The sequence below is a fragment of the Peromyscus californicus genome, unplaced genomic scaffold, assembly GCF_007827085.1.
Source record: "Peromyscus californicus insignis strain IS unplaced genomic scaffold, ASM782708v3 Scaffold_14__1_contigs__length_90479793_seg_2, whole genome shotgun sequence".
NCBI classification, from domain to species: domain Eukaryota; kingdom Metazoa; phylum Chordata; class Mammalia; order Rodentia; family Cricetidae; genus Peromyscus; species Peromyscus californicus.
The window spans coordinates 64239304-64263677 of NW_026294436.1; the positions used below are offsets into that span (position 1 = coordinate 64239304).

Below are 24374 nucleotides of genomic sequence, written 5' to 3' on the forward strand. Positions count from 1 at the left end.
GGCCGAAGGGAGCCGGGCGCTCTAGCCGCGGCGGCGACGACGACGTCGGCGGCCAGGACAGCGGCGGTTGCTGCGCCCGGTACTGGGGTCGCCGCCTGAGGCGCAGGCGCGGTGGACTCAGCCCGCCCCGGGCTGCGGCTCGCTGTGGACTCGTCATGGCGACGGAGCAGAGGCCTTTCCACCTGGTGGTGTTCGGCGCCTCTGGCTTCACCGGCCAGTTCGTGACGGAGGAGGTGGCCCGGGAGCAGGTGGCCTTGGAGCAGAGCTCCCGCCTGCCCTGGGCCGTGGCGGGCCGCTCCAAGGAGAAGCTGCAGCAAGTGCTGGAGAAGGCTGCCCTGAAGCTGGGTAACGCGGCGGCGGCGGGGTGGGCAGGGCCGGGCTGGACCGGGCTGGACCGGGCTGGACCGGGCGCAGGTCGCCGAGGCATGGGTGGGTGTCTCCCCCTCCCGTGTGCGGCTGCATCGAGCCCTGCCCGAGGACGAGGACCCGACGCCTGGCCGGGCCGGGCCTTGTTCCGTCCCTAAATGAAAGAAAGACAGAATGAAAAGGCTTTTCTCTCCCAGTTTGGGGAGCCCCGCCGTCGAAATAAGAACTTTGGGCGCGCCTCGGTCCATCTCTGTCGTTCTGATGGGTTTGGAGGGTTCTTGGTACTCTCCGTCGGAAAGGGGAATAAGATACCGATTTCTCAGAGGTCCGTTGGCGTTTGTGTTTGGGAACAAGAAAGCAAGCTTGAGTTGTACTCATCACATTATAGGGCGCTTATTTATCTGTTTATTTTGGTGATAGGGGTTTATCTCAGCACTTCCGAACGTGCTGTGCATACCACTAGCTGCTGGGTGTTTTTATTTGTTGTGCTTTTGGTTTTTAGTTTGTGGTTTTGCATGTAGAAATCCTCCAGCAGTCCCGATTTTGGGTGTTGGAGGCAGTGTAGGCTGGCCTGGCCCTAGAGATCCCCTTGCTTCATCTTCCCAAATGCTGACATTAGCACTGCCACGCCCCCTGCAGTCATCTTATTCTTCATAAAAATGTGGCCTTCCCGCCTCGCTTTTTATGTTTTGGCTGTTTACTTATTCTTTCGACTTCTGTTCAACATACATTTACTGAGTAGTATTTTCCTTACTAGGCCTTCTCCTAAGTGTTGTGGGGCACACATGGGAGCGAGAAGGGACACACACACACACACACACACACACACACACACACACACACACGTCCTACTTTCTAGTTGGGGGAAGCACTTGACTTAGAACCCAATAGCCTTGGACTTTGGCAACTAAATCTCCACCTAAGACAAGTCACACTTGTTCTCCATTCTTTCTGTTCAGTCTTACAGCTCCACACACACAGAGTGAGAATACACCGTCTTTTGTTCTGTGGTTATACATAGATGATAGCATGCAAGCTAGATTCTCCTACAACTCTTAATGCTGCCACTGCTAACACAGAACGTTGGCAGAGAGGTTTTGGATGTTTATTTATGTTTTCTGGAAAACATGTCATTATTAAAATACAATTTTTCATTTTCCATTTTCCTTCCTCAGTGAGGTGCTATAGCAGTGGTTCTCAACCTGTGGGTTGGGACCCCTTTGGGAGTCAAATGACCCTTTCACGAGGGTCATCTGAGACCATGGGAAAACACAAATATTTATATAACAATTCATAACAGTAGCAAAATTACAGTTATGAAGTAGCAATGAAAGTAATTTTATGGTTGGGGTCACCACACCATGAGGAACTGTATTAAAGGATCACAACATTAGGAAGGTTGAGAACCACTGCTCTATAGTTATAGCCTCTTACTTACTTACCATCTACACTGCCAAAATTAGGTGACTTTGGAGAGTATGCCCTGAGTCAGTGGAGATTTGCATTGCTCTATTGGGTCGATTAATTCCAGTTATTTCCTTATACACTTGAATGATTTTATGTAGGCTGGACTACTTAAAAAAGAATTCACAGGGCTGGAGAGATGTCTCAGCAGTTGAGAGCATGTACTGCTCTTGCCGAGGATCCATATTCAGTTCCTAGCACCCATGTTGAGTGACTCACAATCCCCTGTAACTCCAGCTTCAGGAAAGATCTGATACCTTTGGTCTCCTTGGGCTCCTGCACTGAAGTGCACATACATACATACATATAGATGCACACACATTAGAAAAATAATAGCGGGGGGGGGGGGGTTGGTGGAGGCACACACCTTTGATCCCAGCACTTGGAGGCAGAGGCAAGTGGATTTCTGTGAGTTTGAGGCCAGCCTGGTTTACAGAGCGAGTTTTGGGACAGCCAGAGGTGTTACACAGAGAAACCCTGTCTTGAAAAACAAAAAAAATAATTAAAATGTAATAAATCCTTAAAAATGTTAAAAAAGTGAATTGGCCTGAGTCCTGTTTAGTTCTCATGGTGTTGACTTTTGACAGTCTCCTTCCACTTCCTATAATGGATCATATATAATTGTTTAGTAACTAGTTCTGTGAGAGAAATATCTTGGAGAGGAAGACAGAGCAATCATCTACTCAGCACCTAGACTAGATGGTAAAGTTTTCGTGGTTGAAAGTTTTCAGTATGTTAGTCCATTTAGTAACTTTGCAGTCACTGACTAAAGAGGTGATCTAGAAGGTCTCAAATTGATGTAGACTTGCTTGAAATGACTTTTTTTAACTTTAGGGAGACCGACACTGTCATCTGAAGTTGGAATAATAATCTGTGATATCAGTAATCAAGCCTCACTTGATGAAATGGCTAAAAAGGCTGTGCTTGTCCTCAACTGCGTAGGACCTGTAAGTAATCAACCCTTCTTTGTATCAGAACAAACAATCCTTTCATTTCTAGCAAAAGCTGGCATTTTATGTTCCAGAGGAACAGACGGGCAGAAGACAGAGGACTTGCTTGATTCCGTAGGGGAGTCTTTTGATTGATATGACCAAAGTCTCCCAAAATAGTGTCACGCTTTTTGTGACACTGTCTTTGGAGAATGTGCTGATTGGATCCCCCTACCCTACCCTCTTCCTTTTAATGTAAAAAAAAAAAAATGTTTGATGAGCCAGAAAGATGAGTTCAGTCACCAAAACCTGCACAGTGGAAGGAGAGAAGTGATCCCCAAAGTTGTCCTCTGGTCTGCACACTTACACCATAGCATGTGTGTGTGCATACACACACACACTCACATACACACTAAACAAATAAGTTAATTTTACATTTTCAAATTCTTGTAGTATTATATAACATGTTCAAAGGCAGCATAGGCAGGAACTAAAAGCAGATTAATTTATTTATTCATTTATTGAATGTCTACCCTATATAAGTAGGCTATTCTAGGCAACTAGGACATAATCATGACAGGAAATTCTGTATGGAGTTTACATTTTTGTGGGGCAGATAAGAATATAATATTATAATAGTAGAGAGTGATAAGTCAAATGAAACAGAATAGTCAGATGCAGGTATTGGCACAACAGTTTCTCATACTCTATCCTTTTTTTTTTTTTTTTTTTTTTTGCCAGATAGGGTTTCTCTTTGTGTAGCCCTAGCTGTCCTAGAACTCACTCTGTAGAGTAGGCTGGCCTTGAACTCCACCTGCCCCTGCCTCCTGAGTGCTGAGTTTAAAGGTGTGCGCCACCAGCCCTCATACTCTCTCAAGACATGTTTCTGAGGAATTGGCATTTGAACAGAGATCAGGATGAAGGGAAAGAGTAACCTGGGTGACTATTTGAGAAGAATCCTGTCCTGGGAAAAGCAGTTACAGAGGTCCCAGATGAGCCTGTGCTTGGCAAGACTGAAAAAACGTGAGAAAAGCGAGTGTGGCTGGGTCTAGGAGCCAGCAGAGAGAGAATGTGTGTGGAAATCCTCAGGAGCTAGGTTGTCTGGGCTCTTACACACTGGTTAGGAACTAGATATTTATTTTATTTATTTTTCTAAAGTAGTTTTATTTAACTTTATTTTATGTGCATTGGTGTGAATGTGTCAGATCTCCTAGAACTGAAGTCACAGACAGTTGTGAGCTGCCATGTGGGTGCTGGGAATTGAACCAGGGTCCTCTGGAAGAGCAGCCAGTGCTCTTAACTGCTGAGCCATCTCTCCAGCCCTAGATTTTCTTTTAAAAATGAGCAAGAGTCATTGAAGACCTGATTTCATTTTTTTAAGTGTTTCAGCTTCTGAGATGAAAAGTAGCCAAGGGACCAGCAGCAGGATGGTCCAGGCCAGACAGACCCAGAGGGAGCAGCAGCAGAGGTGGTTAGAAGTGGTTGGGTAATCTGGGTGTGGTGGTGTATGCTTGTAATCCAGCACTTTGGAGGCTGAAGGTGCCTCTTTCTCAAACTAGCAAGACCCTGACTTAAAAAAAAAAAATGGTTGAGTTTAAAGTTTATTTTAGTGTTTTAAAAGGAAAACAGCTCTTGCCTTATATTGGATATTGGTTATGAAAAGGTCACTTCTAAACTGGGTGGTGGTGGTGCATGTCTTTAATCCCAGCACTCGGGAGGCAGAAGCAAGCAGATCTCTGTGAGTTTGAGGCCAGCCTGGTCTACGGAGAGTTCCAGGACAGCCAGGGCTACACAGAGAAACCTAGTCTCAAAAAAAAAAAAAAAGAAAGAAAGAAAAGAAAAAGGTCACTTTTAAACTTTTGACCTTTACAAGCTAACCATTGATAGTATTTACTGATCTGAAGAAGCCATCATAATTGGCAATATGTTGGAAAACTAAACATCTAAAATGTTGTTTATATTTTTCTCGTTGTTACTAGCTTAGGGTCTATCAAGCACATTGCTGTGATCAGTGTAACACTCTGAACAACACCTTCCTCCTTTGCTCGGTACTGTAGAGAAACCCCAACCCTGGATAGTCTAACTGAAATCCCTCACCTGAACATGAACATGATTTAACATGTGTGTTAAATCACACAGTACAAGCACAGTGTTGAGTCCCGCACCACACAACATCTCGGTTTCTTTCCCTTGGCTGTTCTCGTCTACCCTGAGGCAAACGGAGGGTTCACCACTCTTCCTTTACACTCTGATCGTTCCTTCACTTAGCTGATTACTTCCCAGCTCCTCCCTTCCTTTTTATCTTTGGAAGGCTATTGCTGTGCAGCCCAGATTATCCTCGAATTCACAACCATCCAGCCTCAGTTTCTCCTGACTGCAGGGTTCTAGACATGAGCCATTTTTCCCCATGAACCTCGAAACTGATATCTTTGTCTTCATGCTACCCGATCTGCTCATTTACTGTGTACCTCCAAGTAGCACCCTGATCTCTGCCTTCATCTCTTGTCACAAGGAAGAATTCTTGTGCCTGTTGGGCACAACATGTGAAGGCTTTATGCTTATAATTATATATTTTCTTATCTTTAGTGGGTGGTGTATTTTTCATTTTTGTTGGATTCTTTCTTTTTAAGATGTGGTGGTGGTGGTGGTGGTGGTGTGTGTGCATACTCACAGTCCAGAAGAGGCCATTAGATGATGGTGGCATGGGAGAGTTCCACACACAGTGACAGCATCAATTATTTAGTCATTCCCTCAGGTGATTCAGGTTGTAAGGTCCCTGTTGGATTTTCTGTCAGCACTTAAGTGATTATATCACTCATTTTTTAAAAAAACTCCCCTTGATTTCATAAACCCTTCTAACTATACTGTTTCTGTGTGTCCCTCTTTGAAGACTCCTTGGAAGAGTTCCTGTTGCCTCCCTCCCTCCTCCTCTAACCAGTTCTTGCCAGGCTGTTGCCCGCCCTGTTTCAGGTCTCATCCTGCCAGATGCACTCACCTCAGTCCTCATTGAACCACCTCTCTGCATTTGTTCTGGAACTTTCTGCCTTTTCTTAATTTTTTCCCTTTAATTTTTGAGATACAATCTTATTTGATAACTCCAGGCTGTCCTGGATCTCACTATTAGCTTTGGCTGTCTTCAAATTCATGGTAATCCACCTGCCTCAGCTTCTGAGTGCTAGGATTATAGTTGTGAGTCATCATAACTGGCTCATTTTCTCTGTTCTTTACTTGGTTTTTGAATTTTCTCCCAGTTTTCCCCCTACCCAGCGGATTCATCTGTCTTCAGTATTAGATCTCTGTATCTGTCTCTCTAAATGCCGAGGCTTCAAGCAGACACTCCTCTCTGTTAGACGAGCAAACAAGCATTAGGCAGCAGTAGGAGGAAAAAGCTAAGTGAACGAGTCTGTCACTGTGGCCCCCTTGGTGGTGTGGAACCCTCCCATGCCACTGAAAATACCACTTGTATCCTATATTTGGTATTTGACTGCTTGACATGACCCAGGAGTTAATCCACATTTCAATTATCAATAAATTATTACTTATAACAATTTATGAATATTTATAAATACAAATCAATTATGAATAACATTTTATTTTTTCATACCCCAAATTAGCATGAATAAAAGTTCCTATATTTACTGTCAGGTTCAGTGGATCATTTTGTATACCCCTGGTGGGGGTACACCTAGCTGGGAGCCCACTGGCTTAGGACATGGAGTGTTGAGACCTGATTAAATCAAAGATTATTACTCGGAGTGTCTCTGATTACCTTGTACAAACTCAGGGATCTAATGAAGAAAAGTCTTTGTATTTATTTTATATAATGTGCATATCTATACCATGTGTGTGTGTAGGTTCTTGTGGAAGCCAGAAGAGGGTGTCAGATCCCCTGGAGCTGCAGGCAGTTGGAAGCTGCCTGATGTGGGTACTGGGAACTGAACTCAGGTCCTCTATAAGAGCAGCAAGTGCTCTAACCACTGACATCTCTGCAGTCCTATAACAAAAAATTCCTAACAGCATAATAACACAGAGCCTAGTTAGCGGAACTTTCTCAGATTCCCCAATGGATAAGTGGCAGCGTGTGATGGAACAGTGTAAGGAGGGGGTGTTGTGGCGATAGGAAGATGTGCGCTTTCTTGACGAAGTGTTAGTGTTTTTAAGTGGTTATTAATGCTTTACACGTGGCTTGTTAGTATTGGTGGGTAAAGCCTGAGAGCTGGGTCTCACCAGCTGAGACATGCGAAGTGAGCCTGAGGCTGTGGTGTTGGGAGCTAGCCCAGCAGATGCAGAGTGCAAGGAGGTGGTTCCGGGTGGCAGAAACAAACACAACTGGGTGTGACACTCTGTTGTCTTTAGAACTGCTGGAACGTGAGAATTAAGGGGCTGTGGTGTGACGTGATGCTTAAGAACTTGTGACAAGATAAGTTTAGACTTTATAATGTAGGCACTGGAAAGCTGGGGGAAAATTCTGAGCAGATTAACTAATATAACTGAGGAAGAAGGAAAGGTTGTATCAGACTTTTATTTTAAAAAAATAATTTGGGGGCTGGTTAAGAGCACCGGCTGCTCTTCCAGAGGTCCTGAGTTCAAAACTCCCAGCAACCACATGGTGGCTCACAACCATCTGTAATGAGATCTGACACACAGGCAGAACACTGTATACTTAATAAAAATAAATAAATCTTTAAAAAATAAAATAATAATTTGATATTCCTTTGAAAATTGGCTAGATTGGATACTGTGAAGCGATTGGGGTTTTTTTTTTTTCTTTTTTTTTTTGGTTTTTCGAGACAGGGTTTCTCTGTGTAGCTTTGTGCCCGTCCTGGAACTCACTTGGTAGCCCAGGCTGGCCTCGAACTCACAGAGATCCGCCTGGCTCTGCCTCCCGAGTGCTGGGATTAAAGGCGTGCGCCACCACCGCCCGGCGCGATTGGGGTTTTTGTGTAGAAAATTAGGTGAGAAGTAATATAATATGGACTTGGCATATTTTAGGAGACAGATTTGACAAAACTTGCTGACTTATAGGGAGGTAGGCTGAAAGAAAGCTTCCGGTTTTCAAGCCCGAGAATTGTATGTAGGGTGACGCTGCTAATGACAGAAAAGATAATAATGTTGCTGGCTCGTCTTCGGAGCAGGCCTGTGAGGGAAGTGCTGTTGTCCCTGGACTGTGTGAGTGGGAGTGCGCGTGTCCTCTTTAAAGTCTTCCGGGAGACCCGAGTACTCTAGTAAAGGTGAAGTTCAAACTGCTGACCAACACTCCTGGTCCTTCCTCATCCGACCTCAGTGCTTCTTTCCAAGTTCATCTCTCACTACTTCCGGCCCAGCCAGCTTGTGCTTTTAGCAGTAGGAGCTCTCATTTTTTATAGCTGTGCTTTTATTTTTGCTTTTATTTACGTTTCCATGCAAGTCTTTGTTCTTTTGGTACCTAACTCAGGTCAATTATTTCTTCTGTAAAACTTTCCGTTCCATCTCTAGTTAGAGGTAAACATGCAGGCCTCTGAGTCCATTGCACCTTTTGATAGTGAGAGGCAGTACAGTACAGTTAGTTACCTTAGTTTATCTGTGTGTTATATTCTGTCCTACCATGTGGGTCCCTAGGATTGAACTGAGGTGCTTTTACCTGCTAAACTGTCTAATCAGCCCAGCATGTGATTTTTAATAACTTAAGACCACACTACTAAGAGTGAAGTGGCATTTTGCTTGTGAAATCTTTGTGCGTGTGTGTGTGTGTGTGTGTGTGTGTGTGTACGTGTGTACCACGGCACAGTTATGGTCAGAGAAGAACCTACCTTGTTTGAAACAGGGTCTCTTTTTGCCACTGCATACACCAGGCTTGCTGGCCCATAGGCTCCCGGACATTCTCCTGTCACCTTTCAGTTCACCATAGGAGCATGGAGATTATACACATATGTCATGGATTACAGACACGCAGTACCACGTCAGGTCCTTTACAGGGGTTCTGGGGATCTCAACCCAAGTCCTCATGCATGTTTGGGAGGTGCTTACACACTGAGCCTTTTCCCCAGCTGTACAATGGCCTCTGGCTCAGTTAAGCTCGTGAAGTAAGAATAACTTACTGGTTTTCTTTATTTCCCCAGTTTCGGTTTTATGGAGAACCTGTAGTTAAAGCGTGTATTGAAAATGGAACAAGTTGTATTGACGTCTGTGGGGAGCCTCAGGTATGTAAATCAAAAAGGAGGAAACAAAACTAGCCATTCGTGAGTTTTCTGCGAAATGCAAGCATATTTCGTACCATTTTGTAGGCATTTTGAAGGTGACAGCTGCATTTCTAGTTTTTAGAGCTGGTATTCTCTTGGTGTTCTAGTCCTAGCTGGAGGAAGAGCACTGATAAGATCTTAGCTTCATTGTTCTTGAAATGTTCTTTTACATCTTTAGTTATTTCCATTGTGTGTGGATGTGCTGGTTTTTATGTTACTGAATGCTGTAAGATGAATTATTAATGCAGTATGTTGTAATTCTCAGATTGTCTCTTAGTAACTTTTTCATTATAATTTCCCTCTTTAAAACTATGTACTTTTGTGGCATTACAGGAAAATAAATGTAAAACCCCCTCCACTTGGGCTGGGGATGTAGCTTAGTTGGTAGAATGTGTGATTAGCATGCACCAGACCTTGGGTTCCATTCACAGTAATGCATAAACCTGGTGTGCTGGCACATGCCTTGAATTCTAGCTCTCTGGATGTGGAGGCAGGAGGATCAGATGGACTACAGCATGAACTACAAAAGACCCTAACTCAAAACAACACAAAACAGAGGAAGCAGGAGGATCCGTGTGAGTTCAAGGCCAGCCTGGTCTACATAGCAAGTTCCAGGCCAGCCAGGGCTACACAGTGAAACCCTATTTCAGAAAAAAAAGAAAAAAATCCTCTCAATTTAAAAATTTTAAGTGAGAGATGATGGGTTTGGTTGTCAACTCAGTAGCAGACGATGTACTTAGTATGTGTGAGCCCTGAGTTCAATCCCCAGCAACCTCCAGAAAATATATATATGTGTGTGTGTGTGTGTATGTTATATAATGTAAATATTATATATTTAAATTTAAATGGTCTCATTATATTTAATGCTTGCCATTTGCCAGACACTGTTCTAAGCACCTTGTATAACTCTTTGAAAACATATCTGTACTTTTCTTCTTCCATGTTTTATAGATGAAGAAATGGAAGTTTAGAAGGTTAAGTAATTTGCTCATAGCCGTACACCTAGTAAACGGAAGTAGGATTTGGTCTGCCATACTGTGGGGGTCCTGTGTGAACAGGCACTGAACTCCCCTACCACCTTCAGAAACTAAATTCCTATGTTCTGTAGTGTCTACTGATCGTCATCAGCATGCTGTACATAAAATCTATGCTTAGAGATCATCAATTGTGTTATAGATCGGAAAAGACTAGGAAAGTGTGAATTATCAGAGCAGGAAGGACACGTGGCTTAAACAAAAACCAATTCTGTGTTGTTTAAAACAATCCAGAGTGTAGACAATGGTGAACGGCTTGTGAGTTATTCTGTAGCCTACCCTGAGAGTAGTGTCAAAGCCGACAGGTCTGCACTTTGCCCCTCTGCTCTCTCGTTCCCTTTGTCCCAGTTCTGCTCCTGCTGTTTATTTACCTTGGTACAAAACAAGTACAGAACCAGGAATTATCCTGACAATCAAAACTGCCCTTCAGCCCTCCTTCCTAAGGAGGAGTTTATTGAGACTCCACATTTGGAAATAAAGTGTGTGCAGGAGGTATAGCACTCTTGGGGCCCCAGGTGCATTGAGTAAAGACCAGAACAACAAACAAACAGAAACACACATAACCTCCCCCAAACCCCAATACATGTCCAGAATATACCGAGCACCATTTTTAAAGATTATTTTACTTTACATATATGAATGTTTTGTCTGCATGCATGTCTGTGTACTACTTGTGTGCCATGCCTGATATCTGTGGAGGCCAGAAGAGGGCATCAGATACTCTGGAACTGGAGTTACAGATGCTTGTGAGTTACCATGTAGGTGCTGGGAATTGCATCTGGGTCCTCTTGGAGAGCAGCCAATGCTCTTAACTGCTGAGCCATCTCTCTAGCCTCAGAGAACTATTATATATCAATAATAGAAATATAAAAATACAAACAACCCAGTTTAAAACTAATGATGAGAAGATATAGGAAGGATTGAGAATTTCACTTAGTGGGAGGCAAGCACAAATCTCTGCGTTCAGCCCCCAGTACAAAAAAAAAAGAGAGAGCTGGGCGGTGGTGGCGCACGCCTTTAATCCCAGCACTCGGGAGGCAGAGCCAGGCGGATCTCTGTGAGTTCGAGGCCAGCCTGGGCTACCAAGTGAGTTCCAGGAGAGGCGCAAAGCTACACAGAGAAACCCTGTCTCGAAAAACCAAAAAAAAAAAAAAAAAAAAAAAAAAAGAGAGAGAGAGAGAGAGAGAGAGAGAGACCAAGATAGCTGCCCTGCCCTCAGGAAGAGAACATAGCTACAGCACAGAAGCCTGGCAAACACTGCCTCAGCCAAGTGTCCAACGCTGGCGTGAACACAAGCAAGCCCAGCTGACAGGATGGCTCAGTGGGTGGAGGTGCTAGACTCAAAGCCTGCATGTGACCTGCATGTGCTCTCTGGATCCCTGTGAAGGCGGATGGGGAGAACTGACTCCACACACACAGCGACACACAGCCTTCCCAGCACCGTGCACGTGTACATGACAGTAAACTGAGGGATTGTAAGTTACTACGGCATGTCGATAGGGTGTATCCTTCTTCCTAAGTCACTTTAATCTTAAGAAAAACATTAGATAATTCTAGTAGCTGGATAATCTATAAAATTGCTGATCTGTGTTCTTCAAAACAATCAAGGTTGTCAAAATCAAGGGAAATATGAAAAACTTGCTACCAAAGGGAGTCTCAGGAAACTTAGCATCTGGGTGTGATGTGGTATTCAGGGATCTTGGGACAGAAAAAGGACATTGGGTAAAATTGTCTACAGGAACAAATTAGGGATGGACTTTAAGCCAGGCCTGTAATCCCAGCTACTCAGTAAATTGAGGCAGGAATAGCAAAGTTCAAGATCTGCCTCAGATAGAGTGAGCTCAGGACCAGCCTGGGCAGCAGTGAGACCCTGTGTCTGAATAAGTAGAGCAAAAGACAGGGAATAGCTCCAGTGGTAGAGCTCCTGCCCTGTGATCCCTAGTACCATTAACACGGTGGGGGGCCTGGAGAGACGGCTCAGTGGTTAAGAGGTCTTCTTCCAGAGGACCCGGCTTTGATTCTCAGCACCCGCATGGTGGCTCACAACTCTAACGCCAGTTCCTGGGGATCTGATGCCCTCTTCTGGCATCTATGGGCATCAGGCACACATGCAGGCAAAACACCTTACCTTATACACAGATGTATGTATGTCTATGCATGTGTGTATGGGGGGTGCTGAGGAGATGGCTCAATGGTTAGCACTAGTTGCTCTTCCAGAAACCTGGGTTCAGTTTCCAGCTCTGGCATGGCTGCTCACAACCTCTGTAACTCCAGTTCCAGGGGTTCCAGTGCCCTCTTCTGGCCTCCAGGGCACTGCACACATGTGCTACATAGACACACATGCAGGTAAAACATCCATACATGCAAAATGAAAATCATTTTTTTAAAGGAGAAGATTTAGTTACTAAGGTATCAGTTTTGGTTCATATTTCTAACAAATGCCAGTATAAAAAGTGTTAATAATGGCAGAAACTGAGTTTCAGTCAACATGGAAGCTCTCCAATCTTTTTTTTCTATAAATCTAAGTGTTCTAAAATTTGGTGTAGCTGAGGCTGTATATAGTCCAGTGAATAGAACCCTTGCCTAACATAACAGGCCCTATGTTCCATCCTAGCACTCAAAAAAGCAAAGCAAAACTCCACACAATTTAGACAGGGATTTGAACAGGCGTTCTTCTGTCCTCTATCAGCCCCTTTCCTACCCCGTGTGCAGATAATGTCTGGAAAGCTCATCTGGGTAATGCAATCTGGGATAAGTTTTTTGACTTAAAAAAAAAAGTGGTTTACAGTGAAAATGCATCCTGAAATAATCATTTTTAGTTATTAGTTAGACGAGTGCATCCCTGTGCATGCTGTCACACTGTGGCTTGGGGTTAGTATTTGCAGAATATGTGAAAACCATCGGGCAGGTAATACTGTGCTGCAGGCCACATGTTCGCATTTCCAGTTTAATGGCTTTGTTTTAGGAAAAATCATTTAATATTGGTCTAGGTGTTTCTATAAACTCTGATTCACATTTTTGTCCTGGATCTTTTAGTTTCTGGAGCTAATGCATGCGAAGTATCATGAGAAAGCTGCAGAAAAAGGGGTTTATATCATTGGAAGCAGTGGCTTTGACTCCATTCCAGCAGATCTAGGAGTGTTATACACCAGAAATCAAATGAACGGTAATTACTGGTCAATAAGAATACTTAAATCTCATAGCAGAAGGACTTTGTGTTTGTAGCCATGGTGACTAGGCCAGCACTCTCTCTACCCTGAGCTACATCCCTAGCCCTGTGATATATGTTTTTTATTCTTTTTTTTGTTGTTGTTTGTTTTTTGTTTTTTGAGACAGAGTTTCCCTGTGTAGCTTTGGAGCCTTTCCTGGAACTCACCCTGTAGCCCAGGCTGGCCTCGAACTCACAGAGATCTGCCTGTCTCTGCCTCCCAAGTGCTGGGATTAAAGGCATGTGCCGCCACCTCCCAGTATGTTTATTTTAACAGCTTTAAGTATTTTCTTTTGTCTTTGTTTTTTTGTGGTGCTGGGAAGTGAACTTAGGGCCTCACAAATGCTAGGCAAGAGCTCTACCACCGAGCCATATTCCCAGCCCATGTTTGAAGTATTTTAGAAGTCACCACAAGGAGTGTTTAGTGTTTTTTTCTGAACATTTGCGGTAAATTTCAATTACTATTGAAAATTCCTTGAAAACAATTATGTTTAAGCCAGAATCATTCCCCTGAGTGCTGTGATGAGCCTTCCAGGATGAGCAGGTTAAGCTGTTGTCTTGCTGGAGAAGATTCTTAGCCTTGTTCATTTAAATACTGCAGGAGAGTTTGTCAACACTACCAGTTAGTCATGCTAACCTCTTCTTTCTGGGAATTCTTCTGGCCTTATTAACTGTGTTTTCATCTGTGGATAATAACATAATAAAACTGTTGTCTGTGCAGATTTTCTGATTTTTTTCCCAGCTGTAAGCTTAATAAAAATGCCCCCACCTGATTGGCATAGTTTATTACTTGTCCTGGTTGAGTGATTTGGGTTTTATTTGATTTGACCTTATCCCGTCTCTTATCCCTTTAGGTACTCTGACTGCAGTGGAAAGCTTCCTGACTATACACTCAGGACCTGAGGTCAGTTTCCTGCTTGGCTGTCTTTTCAAGCTAATACAAAAAATACTCTGCCAATGATACATGGCTCTTAAAAAGATTTAGACTAATCTTTATATGCATTTGTCCTTTTTAGTGTGAGAGTCACTATTTAATTTAAGATAAGTTTTAGAAAGTGTAGCTAGTGAATGACTTTGCTACATTAGAGTGGCTGACTGTGATCACAGTGCTAAGACTCCCATCTGTAGTAAAGGTCACATTAGTGCCAGTCAGCATGAATAAGTAAGGGAAGAAGAAAAGACTTGTGTTGGGATAAATGGTGAATATAACCAAGCAATGGGTAGTATTGCTACCTAGTTAGCCATGAAAATTCATGCCAAAATTATTAATTGCAGGATTATGTCTTGCACAAGTGGAGGTGAAATGTAATAACTCTAAGTTACTTGATCTTACCTTTCAGTATTACCCATAAGACATGTTTAACTTGTGAAATGTTTTCTTAGGGATTGTGTATTCACGATGGTACCTGGAAGTCAGCAATTTACGGTTTTGGAGATAAGGGTAGTTTAAGAAAACTACGGAGTGCATCAGGTCTGAAACCCGTCCCGATTATTGGCTCAAAGTTGAAAAGAAGGTAGAGTAATTTAAAATGTGTTCTGTACTACTTTAGTCTGTGTGTTGCGTTGCTGTTGGTTGGCTGGTAATGTTCTACTAGGAAAAGCTTGGAGACTTTTGATAAGTTCTGAATTATTTTCAAAGTGAAAATATAATTAGCATATTATACTAAGTTTAAGTACTTTATTATTTTTATTTTTATTTTATTTTATTTTTTTGGTTTTTAGAGACAGGGTTTCTCTGTGTAGTTTTGGTGCCTGTCCTGGATCTCACTCTGTAGACCAGAGTTTGAGGCCAGCCTGGTCTATTCAGTGTGAGTTCCAGGACAGCCAGGGTTACAAGAGAAATTATGTCTCTAACCCCTGCCCCCCAAAAAGTGATCATTTAACATAATTAATGTGAATAACCCTCATATGTGAGAACATTATCCGATAAGATAGAAGAGTTGGGCTGGTGAGTGGTGGTGAAGTCAGTCTCTGGAGAAGCCGATGGGATCCAACACTGTGCATGTGTGTGTGCGTGTGTGCGTGCGTGTGTGTGTGTGCGTGTGCGTGTGCGTGTGTGTGTGCGTGTGTGTGTGCGTGTGTGTCAGTAGTATGAAGAATAACAGAGTGTCATTGTTACTATGGAGTGGGTATGGGGAACAAAGGAAAACTATTAGAAACCCATTGAACTAAAGGCACTCTTGCCTTATTAATCACTCCAAGAAAGGTTTCTGATTTTTTTAATTTGGAAATTTATTAGCCAAAGTCATGATCACTGTAGTAATTAGAGGAAATGTAACATTTTCATGGCTCTGTCTTGCAGGTGGCCAGTTTCCTATTGTAGAGAGCTGAACTCATATTCCATTCCTTTTTTGGGATCTGATATGTCTGTCGTGAAGAGGACTCAGCGTTACTTACATGAAAATTTAGGGGACTCTCCAGTAAGTAAACATGTCTTATTTATTAATGAACAGTAAGCCCATGTTTGTTTTAGTTCTTCAATATGTTTAATATCTTAAAATTTTGATGTTCATGTTTGTAAATTAAAAAAAGAGTAAATAATGTGTATAAGGTTAGATCATAAACATGGTACCAGCCTTGTGTATGATTTAAATCTGGCCTTCTGTAGAATCAACAAAAACCACCCAACTGTCTCTGTTTAGTGTGTCAGCTGCTAGAATTCTATTTCTGTAGTGGTTTTTGGAGATGTCTTGGCCCCCACCTTTGGGTCTCCTTCCTACCTCTAGAATACTAGCACATCCTTTTGGTGAAGGAATGAGTTGTTCATACTGAGACATCAAGAGGAAACTATCTCAGGTTAAAAGGTGGAGGGTGAACTAGATGTAGTGGCTTATGACTGTAATCTCAGCATTCAGGAAGTTGAGGCAGGAGAATTTCTATGAGTTCAAGGCCAGCCTGGGCTATATAGTATTATTACTAGACTCAGAGAAATTGTAGATTATGTGGACTTTAGTGTTCAAGTAGAGCAAGCTAATTGCCATTTGTAACAGGTCCTTTAAAACATAGGCTCCTAGTGTTGGGTTCTGAAGAAGCTGTCAAAACAAAATGCAGTCATCACATGGAAACTGCTTCCTTCAGTGTTGGTAACTAAAGAGTAAGAGCAGCACAGCCACCATCCTTTGTACTCGATTAATACCCTGACTTTGTGTTGTGCACCCAGGTTCAGTATGCTGCTTACGTAACAGTGGGAGGCATCACCTCTGTTATTAAGCTGATGTTTGCAGGACTTTTCTTTTTATTCTTTGTGAAGTTCAGCATTGGAAGACACCTTCTTGTAAAAGTAAGTAAGCTTTTTTATAAAATAAGATCTTGAGTAATATTTCTCATGAAGTCTTGAAAATATCACTAAGTTTGTTTTTTGTCTTCTTTAGTTCCCATGGCTCTTTTCCTTTGGTTATTTTTCAAAACAAGGTCCAACACAAAAACAGGTAATCGTTGTTTTTTATGTCTGGGTCTCTAACCTAATACACTTTTGAACTTTCGTTACTTGGGTGGGGGTGGGGGCTCCTGAGATAACTGCTCGTCTGTGTCCCCCCAGTGTCTTTCTGCCCGCTCTACTGTGGTCTCACCTCTCTGCTAGTCCTTCAAGGTTGAAGATCCGCAGGGACCCTGTTGCTCACTCCCCTCGGAGCTCTTAGCAGGCACACATCTCCATTGTTCACCTGTAGCAGTTCACATCCTGTGGACTTGAAGTTCAGTGTGCTGAGATCTGGAGTCCTTTCTCCTGAAACTCCCTTCTATATTGTCCATCTTGTTTGCTGGCACTACCAATTTCTCCTACCATAAACGGCATCATTATAGATTTTCCTCTAAATGTATCTCACATGCCTTGGTTCAGACCCAGTCTCCTTTTTTAAAAACCTATTATAAAGTACACAAAGCAAAACTGATCATTTCTAATTATCAAGTGGATTTAAGTACATCTGTATTTTTGTGCAGCCTCCACACCCTCCATCCCCACAACGCATTGTCTTGTAAAACTGCAACATGCTCATTAAATAGCCACTCATCTCCTGGTCCCTCCAGCCCCTAGGAACTGCCGTTTTATTGCCATCACTAGATATTTCATAGACATGGAATCACAAAGTATTTGTTCTTCTTTGTCTGTTACTGCTGTTAGCTGTCGGTCCTCAAGGTTCATCCAGGGTATGTTAGAAGTTCTTTTCCTTTTAAGGATGAATGGTTAATTCACTGTATGTATATGCCACTTTCTATTCATCTATGAATGGATGTGGTCTACCTTCCAGCTTTTTACCTGTTGTGAACATGCTGCTGTGTATATGGATGTACAAATATCTGTGTAAAATTATGATCCAGATATTTTTTAGCTATATATTCAAAAGTAGAGTGCCTGGGTTACATATTAATTCTATTTTTAATTTTTTGAAGAACTGTTAACTCTGTTAAAATTGCATCATTTACCTCTCACTATTACTCCAGTATTCCACTTTCTCCATAGCCTCACAAACTTAAAAAGATTAATTATTATTTTTATGTAAGTATTTGTATCTGCATGCGCCTGTAATCAGAGTTATAGACAGTTGTTAGTTGTCTAATGGGAATGCTGGGAATGAATTCAGATCCTCTGCAAGAGCAGCATCACTAACCGTTTTTACTTTTTTTTTCTTATAGTAGCCATCTAATGGATGTACATTGGTATCATGGTTTTGATTTGCATTTCCCTGATGACTCCTGATATTGAACATTTTGTGTGTCTTCTTTGGAAAAATGTCTATTCCTCTTTGTCCATTGTTGGTTTGGATATAAGGTCTCTGTATTTTCTAAATAAGCATCTCTTATCAGATGATGATCTGCATATAATCTCCTGTTCTGTTATGCCTTTTTGTTTACTTGCTGTTATATGTCCTTACCTTTGGACTAAACTTTTCATAACATTCTTGTGTTTCTATCCATGTTCCCACTGCTGTCCAAAAGATCTAACACATACAAAAATTTGGCCTTGTTAATTGTCTTATTTAAAACACTTCTGACTCGGCCGGGCGGTGGTGGCGCACGCCTTTAATCCCAGCACTCGGGAGGCAGAGCCAGGCGGATCTCTGTGAGTTCAAGGCCAGCCTGGACTACCAAGTGAGTTCCAGGAAAGGCGCAAAGCTACACAGAGAAACCCTGTCTCGAAAAACCAAAAAAAAAAAAAAAAAAAAAAAAAAACACTTCTGACTCACCACATCTGGCAATGAATTTTGCAGAGAATCACATCTGAGCCTTTTGTTTCTAGTAGACCTGACCTAGCCCACACTCTGATTAGTAGATCTGGAGAGTGGGCTAAAAATGCCGAGCAGTTCTCAACTTGCGGAGAAAGTCCTGAGCTGATGACCAAAGAGTCCTACCTGAGCATTGGGGTTTTCAGAAGCTTCCCAGTGATGCCAGAGCAGTGCCGTGGTTAAGACCACTGCTGTGGAGGCAGAATGCTCCTGGTCAGGGCTGGGTGGTTTGTGTGTGAAGTACTAGAGCATTGCTGGCATGAATTCCTTCCAGAGGTTCGAGGCCACCCTGGACCCCTCATGGTCTTGGTTTCATTTTGCATCCACCTCTGATTACTTGGAGCAGCAACTCAGAAAATGTTGACAATAGTCCTGAAGCTGAGTGTTTGCCGAGCTTGAAAGACTGCAGTGTGATCATTTAGTGCATTGCCACACACACCCACACAGCAGAGGCGGGGCCAGTGTGTCCTGTGTGTTTGGCTTTGTTTGCACGACTCAGGTTGTATTTTCCAGACACACCAACCTACTGTGTCCTTCCTGCTTTTAATTAATGCATTGTTTTTTCTGGAGTTCCATCTTTTTACCACATTTATTTGTGTTTTTTGTGTATGTGTGTGGGTACCGTGTGCCACAGCATGTATGAGAGGTTAAAGAACAACTTCCTGGGCTTGGTTCTCTCCTTCCACCATGTGAGTCCTGGAGAATGAGTCATGTGGTTAGGACTGGTAAAGTGTGTTTGCCAGACATGGTAGCATATACCTGTTACTGAAAGTGGGGGAAGTCCTGGAGAATTGCTGTCTGTTACTAGGGAAACAGTGTCCCTACTGCAGGTCTTAATCTCATTAGTGAAAATGTTTAGGAATGGACTCAGAAGAAAGCTCAAGGAAAATTTTAAAAAGTTTTATATACTTTGATCATATTCTTTCCCTTCCCCCAACTCCTCCCAAATCCTCCCCTCCTCCCTTCCCACTCAACCTTATTTTCTTTCTCTTGCTCTCTCTCAAAACAAAACAAAAAACGAAAATCAAACAAAAAACCCCAAAAGGACAAAAATACAAAAATAAAATGAAACACCCCCCCCCACACACACATATACACAAAATGGAGTCAGTTTTGTATTGGCCGGTTACTCCTGGGCCTGCCTTAGAGTTTGGTTCATATGCACAGTGACACTCTGTTGTAGAAAACTGACTTTCCTTTCCCCGTATGTATCAATATCAAATAGCTTCTTGGTTGGGTTCTCAGGGTTGGAACTTTGTGTCCACCTCTCCTTCTCAGTGCGGGCACTCTGTCTGGTTTGAACCTGTTTAATCCTGTGTGTGCTGTTAGTCTCTGAGTTCATATGTGCATTAGTTCTGTTGTATCTTGGAATAATCCACCCCCTCTGGCTCCTATAATCTTTCCACCTCTTCTTCTACAAGGATCCTGAACCTTGAGGGGAGGGGTTTGATGAAGATGTTCCATTTAGATCTGAGTGGGTCACTCTTAATTCCCATCCCCTGAAAAGAAGATGCTTCCTGATGAGGGTTGAGTGACAGACTGATCTTTTCCCATCTGTTCATTGTCCTTGGGTTGCAGTTGCCAGACTTACTCAAGGATGATTTTGTTAGAGTTGAGAAGAAAAACATCAGGGCAGCAAGCTGAAATCACAGCCACCGTCCTGAGGAGAAAGCTAGATCAAAGAAAGTGGGGGGAAAGCCATGCCATTTTAGTTAAGTTGGCATGGAGCTCCCCACATGGCAGGGGGAAGAGTTTCAGAGAAAGAATGAGGCCCAGAATGTTAGGAAAAGCATGCTTTGAGAAGAGATAGAAGGGGATGTCAGAAAAAAAAAAAGAAGAAGAAGGGTGTTTTAGTCAGGGTTTCTATTGCTGTGAAGAGAAACCATGACCATGGCAGCAACTCTTATAAGGAAACATTTAATTGGGGTGACTCGCTTAGTTTCAGAGGATCAGTCCATTATCATCATGGCAGGGAGCATGGCAGCATGCAGGCAGACATGGAGCTGGTGACATCTTGGTCAGAAGGCAACAGGAAGTATGTCACACTGAGCAAAGCTTGAGCAAAGTAGACCTCAAAGCCCGCCCCCACAGTGACATACTTCCTCCAACAAGGCCATACCCACTCCAACAAAGCCACACCTTCTAATAGTGCCACGCACTGTGGGCTTATGGGGGCCCATTACCTCCAGACTACCACAGGGGGCAGGTAAATTTTTCTGAGTAAGTCACGAAAGTGGGCAGATTTGATGAGAACTGCATGGTAGCAGTATAATCAGCTACACAAAGGGGATACATACATACAGTAGAGAATACGTTGATTGTTTAATTGTATTAAAAATATCTGTGTGTGCACCAGGCATGGTGGCGCACGCCTTTAACACCAATATTTGGGAGGCAGAAGCAGGAAGAGCTCTGTGAGTTCGAGGCCAGCCTGGTCTACAGAGCGAGTTCAGGACAGCCAGGGCTACACAGAGAAACCCTGTCTTGAAAACCAAACAAACATCTTGTGTGGTCCAGGCAAACCCATGTGTGTTGAGAGCTTCTCTGACTCTCCTCCACGATCCTTTCGCTTTTGTAACATGAGGCAGACAGCTCTGTGGGGGTCATCAACCTGCGGACAAGAAGGTCGCTGGAGCTGGCAAGGTCATCAGATCTGCCCAGAAGCTCAGAAGGCTAAGTGAACAGCAGCCTAACACCCGCCACCCCGGGCTCCATCAGAGGCAGGAGAGCGGTCTCAGGACTGTTGGTTACAATTGGCTATTTAAGTTTAATAGTGAAAACCTGGTGAATGGTTAACAGTGCCTCATAAAACCTTCAGACGAAGGAAAGGAGAATGTTTTGTGGGCCATTTTTTCTGTTTGGCAGTTTAGAGTTATTAGTGTTCAAAACCAGTACTTTTTAATGGAAACATCTAAAAATCTGTCACAGGATTTTGAGAGCCATTAAAACATTCAGTGAGGAAAAGCAAATATGTCTCATGGAGTAGGACAGCAGGGTTTATTGTGTTCTAGAAGGAAATGACGTATCACTAAGCACACCCTTTGCTTTTCTCTCACAGATGGATGAATCATCATTTACGATGACATTCTTTGGTCAAGGATACAGCCATGGCTTTAGTGTCGAAAAGAACAAACCAAATATCAAAATCTGTACCCAAGTGAAAGGACCAGGTATTGTGCGTATGGCATAAGGCTGTCTCAGGGTTTACAGTGTCTTAGACTGTGAAGTGGTATGCTTGTTTTAGAACTACATTTGCATGGATTACGAATTTTGAAATTATTCTGTCTATAGAAGGGGTGATGTTGTTATTAGCCAATTTAGTTAACACATCTTGCCTTCTTTTTCATGATGATTTAATAATCCAAGTTTGAAAATGGCAAATTTTAATTATTAATAAGAAAGGTCAGCTGGTATTTTTATCTGCTTCAGTCTCTTACTTAAGTAGTGTAGTTATTCTGTGAGTCAAATCTGTGGCCCAAGGTTTCGAAATTGTGAAATATATAGATTTACACACATTTTGTAAAGGAGCATAATAACTTTTGATAGATTGTTAAAAGGATCCATTGCCCAAAAGACTGAAGAACTTTCTAGAGCGCTATGCAGAGACAAGCCCTCACAAGAGCTATAGGAGAAGTGTAATTACCACACTCTCTGACTGTGGGTCAGGACTAATGAAGCCAGATGACAGGTTTTTTAATCACACCTCCTTTTCAAATTACAACTTGGCTTTTAAAGATAATCTGACTGTGTTTCAGTTATTTGATAGTAATATAAATACTAATATCTCACTTTATTAAGGACTTTAAGTTACTGGATACAGTCAGTTGTTTTTCTTTCTTTTTTTTTTTTAATTTATTTTCATTTTACAGACATTGGTGTTTTGCCTGCATGTATGTCTATGTGAGGGTGTTAGGTCTCCTGGAACTGGAGTAAGGTAGTTGTGAGCTGCCATGTGGGTGCTAAGAATTGAACCCTGGCCCTCTGGGAGAGCTGTCAGGTTCAGCTCTTAACTGCTGAGCCATCACTCCAGCCCCCAGTTTATTTAAATTTTCTTTTAAGATCCTGAGAGTTGTTTCTGTTAAGTGCGGAAGGAGGCAGCAGTTTAGAGGACTGACAAGCAGAGATGGGAGTCCTCAGCACCCAGGGTTGTTAGGAGGGCAACAGTGTGGTGGTTGGAAGCCCAGGAGCCTGCCTGAGGGTGACCACCTTTGCGCTGCTGCTCTGAGACCTGGTGAAGAAGGGCACAGGACACTGGCCTGTCTGTGCAGTGGGGATGGAATGGTATTGCTCACATGTGACTGGACAAACCGAGGTCAGTTCTTAAGCACTAGTATAGATAGTTCCTAACAGTAAGTACAGGGGAGGATCTGTAATCAGAAAATCCAAAATTTGAAATTCTCCACCATCAGACCATTTTGAACACCAACAGTTACACAAGTGGCAGATTCTGCACCTGACCTCACGTACTGGGAAATGTCAAATTGCCGGTGTGCTCAAAATATTTTATAAGATTGTGTCCAAGGCCAGCATAGTGGCGCACGCCTTTAATCCCAGCATTTGGGAGGCAGAGACAGGCAGATCTCTTGAGTTCGAGGCCAAACTGGGCTACAGAGTGAATTCCGGGACAGCCAGAACTATGCAAAGAAACCCTGTTTGGGAAAACATAAACAAAACCCTCCAGAGTAATAATTTCAGTGTGTGTGTGTGTGTGTGTGTATGTGTGTGTGTGTGTGTGTGTGTGTGTGTGTGTGTACATATTCCAATATATATGAAAAAAAAAAACAACAGAAAACCTAAAGCATGGAAGTCCCAAGCAGTTTGGATAAAGGTATATATTCAGCGTGAGTTACATAAATGTTCACTATTATTTTTGTTAAGAGACCAGAATATTTATTGAAAAAAAATCTCTGTATACTCAGTGCTAGACATGAAATGCACCCTTGATTTTGAGGTGATGCTCACCCGTGAACATTTTCCTTTGCCTGACCCTTTCCTGCAGAGGCTGGCTACGTGGCTACTCCCATAGCCATGGTTCAGGCAGCCATGACTCTTCTGAATGACGCCTCTGATCTCCCTAAAGGGTAAGTGTGCATTTCTTCTAGTGAGAAAGTGTGTTTTCAGCCATGTGACATCTTAGCTATTTTTGAGTTGATTTTTAGTCTTGGGTTCCTTTGGACCAAAGATATATGTTAAAGCAATGCCAAGAACAATTCCTTATCTGCCTTTGGAATTACTGTGAAGGTGAATGAGAGCCATGTAAGCTGGCTTCCATTCTTTATTTAAAGAAAACCAAACTCAAGCCTAGAGCCTGGCACTCAGAAAGGGGCCCTGTTGTTTATTTAGCAGTGTTATCCAGGGCTCCTAATTGGTGCTGAGTGGCAGGGGAGTCCTGGCTGAGCAGGTGGGAACTGAGTCATGGCTGCTGCCCAGGTGGTTATGGAGTGCGCTGTCTTACTGAGCATTTAGCTGGTACCCTTGGAACTAAGCCAACCTCACCAGTGCACAGAAGCCCATGGCTGAAAGGCAAATCAGGCATAACCTAAAGCAGTATTAAGAAATATAGATAGAAGTTGTGTGTAGTAAAGCCTAACTAGAACTGTCCAGTACTCGTCATTTGGCATTTTTGCAAATATTGGCCATTTTAGTTGAAGAAACTTCTTTTTCATCAACTTGAAGTGCTGTTTAATAATAGTTGGCTAGCTGAATGAATTCCATTCATGTTTTTATTTAGTCCTCTTGAGTGTGAAGACTCAGGTGTATGATGCTCAGAGGGCCCCTTGAGCACACCTGTAGTATGAAAAAGGCTCATGAGCAACTAAACAGTGCTGTGGACTAAGAGCCATGTGCTCATTTGGCTGGTTTTAGGAATGTGATGGGGAAGAATTGGTTTTCAGAAGGTGTGAGTGACTCCATTGCTCGGCCCACGGAGGAGA

General features: G+C 42.8%; 1 protein-coding gene across 1 annotated transcript in view; it reads left to right on the plus strand.

Annotated features, from left to right (window-relative positions):
• The window catches only part of Sccpdh (saccharopine dehydrogenase (putative)), a 25026-nt gene continuing 652 nt past the window's right edge, over positions 1-24374 (plus strand). The window contains exons 1-11 of the mRNA XM_052737791.1: positions 1-345; positions 2665-2777; positions 8858-8938; positions 13048-13177; positions 14074-14123; positions 14603-14733; positions 15522-15639; positions 16380-16499; positions 16591-16647; positions 21500-21611; positions 23441-23522. Of these exons, the coding sequence (XP_052593751.1) occupies positions 156-345; positions 2665-2777; positions 8858-8938; positions 13048-13177; positions 14074-14123; positions 14603-14733; positions 15522-15639; positions 16380-16499; positions 16591-16647; positions 21500-21611; positions 23441-23522 (1184 nt within the window). The 5' untranslated portion in view covers positions 1-155. The remainder of the gene's footprint in view (positions 346-2664; positions 2778-8857; positions 8939-13047; positions 13178-14073; positions 14124-14602; positions 14734-15521; positions 15640-16379; positions 16500-16590; positions 16648-21499; positions 21612-23440; positions 23523-24374) is intronic.